Source organism: Eimeria tenella, genomic scaffold (assembly GCF_000499545.2).
Source record: "Eimeria tenella Houghton genomic scaffold, Eth_scaff937, whole genome shotgun sequence".
NCBI classification, from domain to species: domain Eukaryota; phylum Apicomplexa; class Conoidasida; order Eucoccidiorida; family Eimeriidae; genus Eimeria; species Eimeria tenella.
In genome coordinates, this window is record NW_013546050.1 from 1 (window position 1) to 4,867 (window position 4,867).

Sequence of the window (4,867 nt, forward strand, 5' to 3'; positions counted from 1 at the left end):
AAAAATGTGTTCAACTTTTTGTTTTAAATGTTCAATTTTCATTTTTAGAAGACATTTTATTGTTAATTAAATCTTTTATTTCATTTAATTATTTAAATGATTTATTTTTTCCAAATTGAGCTTCCAAGGAGGTGTCTAGACACTGCATGCGCTCGCTGGGGTGTACGTACACCTTGTGCACAGTCATTTCAGAAAGTTTCTGGGCTCGAAAATGGAAATTGAAGCATCAAAATAAATCTAGTTGAATATATAAATATAATTAAATGTATTTATTTCCAAAAAGATCACAAATAATGGTAAAAGCTGCGCCATTTGTCAACCAAAAGCATTCTTCTGTGCGCTTCAGTTAGATCTGCAAACTCAGAGGCCCCCATGCAGGGGTAAAATGATGAAAATTGGTTTATTTGGTTTTCTTTTGGATTTAACTCTGAACAAAAAAGGTATTTGTTTGTTTTGGTTTTCCTTTTTTTCGAAAAGGCCTTTCGAACAAACCAAAAAGACCCCAGACACCCCTCCGGCCTCTTGAGGTGTACGTACACCTCAGCTGCACAGGCATTTGAGGTGTCTGTTGAGTTCCAGAGCTCAACAGACACCTCAAATGCCTCGTACTTCAGGTGTATAGGCACCTCAGGCGTATAGTCAGCTCAGGTGTAGAGACACCTCAAGTGTATAGACATATCAGCTATATAAACCTCAGGTGTATAGGCAGCTCAGGTGTACAGGCACCTGAGGTGTATAGGCAGCTCAGGTGTATAGGCAGCTCAGGTGTATAGAGAGCTGAGATGTCTGTACACCGCAAAGCCCCTGAAGCGTGTGGGGCTCATTACTGTTCATTTGCTGCTTTCCTTTTTGTCAGTATCCCCCAAGTTTGAAGATGCAGCCTACACCAGAAGTAGCTACTGCTGCTGCTGCTGCTGCTGCTGCTGCTGCTGCTGCAGCCTCTGCAATTCCCTCTCCGCCTGTTGCCACTTCTGTTCGCTCAACCCCTTCGCACGTTCATCCGCCCATCCCGCTGTTGTTGCTGCAGCAGCTGCTACTGCTGCTGCTCTGCAGCTGCTGCCGCTGCTGCTGCTGCTGCTGCTGCTGCTGCTGCTGCAGCTCAGCCCATCCTGGTCTGCCCAAGGGTCCAGGGAGTAGCAAAGAGCATTGCCTCTCTGACGAATTTTAATTTTCGGATTTCTTTTAAAATTTTTTCACTAACTTCGCTGTCAGTTTGAAATATGCAAAGACCCAGCACTTCAGAGGGGCCCCCGGGGGCCCCCTGGGGGCCCCCCCCAGAGGGGCCCCTGCCTGCTGCAGCAGCGTGGGGGCCCCCCTGGCTTGGGGGTCCCTGCGTGGAGCCGTTAGTTCCCTTTTCGCTGTGTCCAGAGCCCTGCTGCTGCTGCTGCTGCTGCTGCTGCTGCTGCTGCTGCTTATGCATGAGGCGGCGGCCCAAGTGGCAGTTAGCAATGTTGATATTTGCTGCTGCTAAAAAGGACAGCACTGTAGACAGCACTCCTGGCTGGTCCCTGAGAAGACAGCAGCAGCAGCAGCAGCAGCAGCAGCAGCAGCAGCAGGAAGGAGAATAATGAAATAGCAGCTACAGCCGCTAGAAGGTGCACTAGGGCGGCGCAGCAAAGAGGGATTTTAATGTCATTTTAATTTATTATTTTAAAAATTAATAGTTCAATTTATAATTACAAACAAAAAACAAATTAAAACCATTTATCAAAGAAACGGCTTTTTTGTGCTGCTGTGGGGCCGTGCAAAGCCCAGAAAAGAGCTGCTGCAGCGCAGCAGCAGCAGCAGCAGCAGCAGCAGCAGCAAAAGAGGCTTGAAGCAAAGCAAGGAAAATTAAATAAAAATCAAAAAACTTGAACACAATAAATAATTTTAAGTGTTTAATTGAGAAATTAATTTATCAGTTCGGTGAAAAGTCTGGAGTTTTTATTAAATTAAATGAATTAAATTTATTTTTATCTTTTTAAAATTAAAAATATAATTAAAGGCCAAAGCTGCTGCAGCAAAGAGATGCTTAACAAACTGCCTCCTTTTGGCTCCTCTTCCCAAACTGCTGCTGCTGCTGCTGCTGCTGCTGCTGCTGCTGCTGCTGCTGCTGCTTACACATGCAGAGTGTAGAAGAGGTAAATGGGTTTTTGCTGGTTTTCTTCGTCGAGCGTCTCGGCGCGTTCTCTCTCTTGCCCCCCAGCCCCTGCTGCTGCTGCTGCTGCTGCTGCTGCTGCTGCAGGCCTTATTTTGGGGAGACAAAAAGAAATTGGCATTTCTTTGAAAGTACTCAAAATGAAAGATCCTTCATTTGTCGAGCAGCCCCCCAAGCATGCAGATTCGCTGCTGGAGTGTACAGACACCTCCAGATACAAGGGGCCGCGGCCGTTGTAGGCTGCAGCAAAAAGAATAAATAATAAATAATAAATAATAAATAAATAAATAAATAAATAAATAGAAAATAAATAAATAAATAAATAATAAATGGTACTGGGTAAGTAGTTGTTGGGGAAAAGACGGAGGAGGCGAGTAAGGGAGACATGGAGGAAGCAGAAGAACGAGCAGCAGCAGCAGCAGCAGCAGCAGCAGCAACAGCAGCATCAGCTGAGAAAGCAGGAGCAGCAACGGCAAGAGCAGCGGCAGAAGCAGCACAACAGCAACGACCGCAGCAGCAATAACACCAGCAAAAGCAACAGCGAACGCGGCCAAAGCAGCAACACCAGCAACAGCAGCAGCAGCAGCAGCAGATGTAGCAGTAGCAGCAGCAGCAGCAGCAGCAGCAGGAATGACCTCTTTCAACAGCAAGTTCGATTTTGTGTTCTGCTGCCAGCTGCCGAACATTTACGAAGTTCACCCGGTGGTCGCAGCGGGTGGCCAAAACTCCCTAAATAAAAATATAGTAAATAAATAAATAAATAAATAAATAAATAAATAAATAAATAAATAAATAAATAAATAAATGAATAAATAAATGAATAAATAAATGAATAAATAAATGAATAAATAAATGAATAAATAAATGAATAAATAAATGAATAAATAAATGAATAAATAAATGAATAAATAAATGAATAAATAAATGAATAAATAAATGAATAAATAAATAAATGAATAAATTAAAAAAATTAATACATAAATAAATAAATAAATAAATAAAATGAATAAATGGATTAATAAATGAATAAATAAATAAATGAATAAATAAATGAATAAATAAATGAACAAATAAATGAATAAACAAATGAATAAATAAATGAATAAATAAATAAATGAATAAAAAAAAATTAATACATAAATAAATAAATAAATAAATAAAATGAATAAATGAATTGATAAATGAATAAACTAAACAAATAAACCAATGAATAAATTCATAAATAAATAAATAAATAAACAACTTATTATTTATTTATTATTTGTCCATTTATTTGTTTATTTATTTCGTCGATGAAATGGGCGGAGAGACGAAGCAGGTGCAGCAGCTGTGAGCCACATAACTTCCAGGGTTTAGGGTTTAGGGTTTAGGGTTCAGGGTTTAAGGTTTAGAGTTTAGGGTTTAGGGTTTAGGGTTTAGCCGCCTGCTACTTAGTGCTGCAGCGTGTGACCGCCTGGGAGTCCCCACAGGCGTAGCCGCAGGGCTTAGGCTTCACCCTTCAGCATTTAGGGTTCAGGGTTTAGGGTTTAGGGTTTAGGGTTTAGGGTTTAGGGTTTAGGGTTTACCTGGGCCACTGCCAGCAGCAGCACATCAAGTTGTTCATTTTCCAAATCTCCCGAAACCTTCAGCCGCAAACTGTCCATGGGGTGTAACAACAGCTGGCTCGCCAGGCGCCCTGGGGCAAACCGAAAACCCTCAGGGTTTAGGGTTTAGGGTTTAGAGTTTAGGGTTTAGGGTTTAGGGTTTAGGGTTTAGGGTTTAGGGTTTGGGGTTTAGGGTTTGGGGTTTGAGGCTTAGGTTTTAGCGGTTGCGGGTTACCAGGGCCTACAAGTGAAAGCGTAAAGGCTGCGCAGTAGGGGGCTCGATTTAGGGTTTAGGGTTTAGGGTTTAGGGTTTAGGGTCTAGGGTTTAGGGTTTAGGAGCAACAATTGTTCACGGGCTGCAGTGTACATACACCTCACCGAGCATTTCTGCATGCTGAATATATTTGGTGACTTTCGAGATATCACTAATGCGGATGCTCTGCAGCAGCAAACAGACGCAAGACAACTTGCTGCTGCTGCTGCTGCTGCTGCTGCTGCTGCTACTGCTGTTGCTGCTGCTACTGCTGTTGCTGCTGCTGCTGTTAGTGCTGCTGTTCCTGCTTTTGCTGCTATTGTTGCCATTGCTACTGCTGCTTCCCCTGGTGCTTCGTTGCTTCTTCTCCATCTGCTGCTGCTGCTGTTGCTGGTGCTGCTGGTGCTGCTGCTGCTGCTGCTGCTGCTGCTTACTGGGAGGTTTACTGCAGCAGTTGGGAGTTGCCCTTTGAGTATTTCTTTGATTTGCATCGCCACATCTACAGAGACATTAACTTGGGCCTCTTGTGTGCTGGCGCCTGCAAACAGCGAGAAACCCTAAACTAGGGTTTAGGGTTTAGGGTTTAGGGTTTAGGGGGGTCAAAAGACTCAAAAAGAGCGCAAAAAAGCCGGAAATGGAGAATTAAAAAGGGGAAAAAGGTTAAAAGAAACAAAAAGAAAAGAAAAGAAGAAAAAGAAACAAAGAAACAAACCAATGTGGGGCGTGAGAATGAGATTGGCTCCTTTTCTCTTAGCAGCAAGAAGAGAACAGTTTGCTGCTAAAGCTGCTTCCACTTCAAACACGTCCAGTGCTGCTCCCCCCAAACGCCCCGCAGCAACTGCTGCTGCCACCGCCTCCTCGTCCACTACGCCCCCTGCAGCAGCAGCAGCA

General features: G+C 43.3%; 1 protein-coding gene across 1 annotated transcript; it reads right to left on the bottom strand.

The window, feature by feature from the left end:
- Window positions 1-896: 896 nt before the first annotated feature.
- On the bottom strand, window positions 897-2,869 carry ETH_00027810 (D-3-phosphoglycerate dehydrogenase, putative; the record flags this gene model as incomplete). Its single annotated transcript, XM_013380836.1, has 4 exons — window positions 897-1,154; window positions 1,202-1,508; window positions 2,104-2,380; window positions 2,776-2,869. Coding segments are annotated over 4 exons (936 nt in total), but the record flags the coding sequence as incomplete, so codon positions are not given.
- Window positions 2,870-4,867: the final 1,998 nt, after the last annotated feature.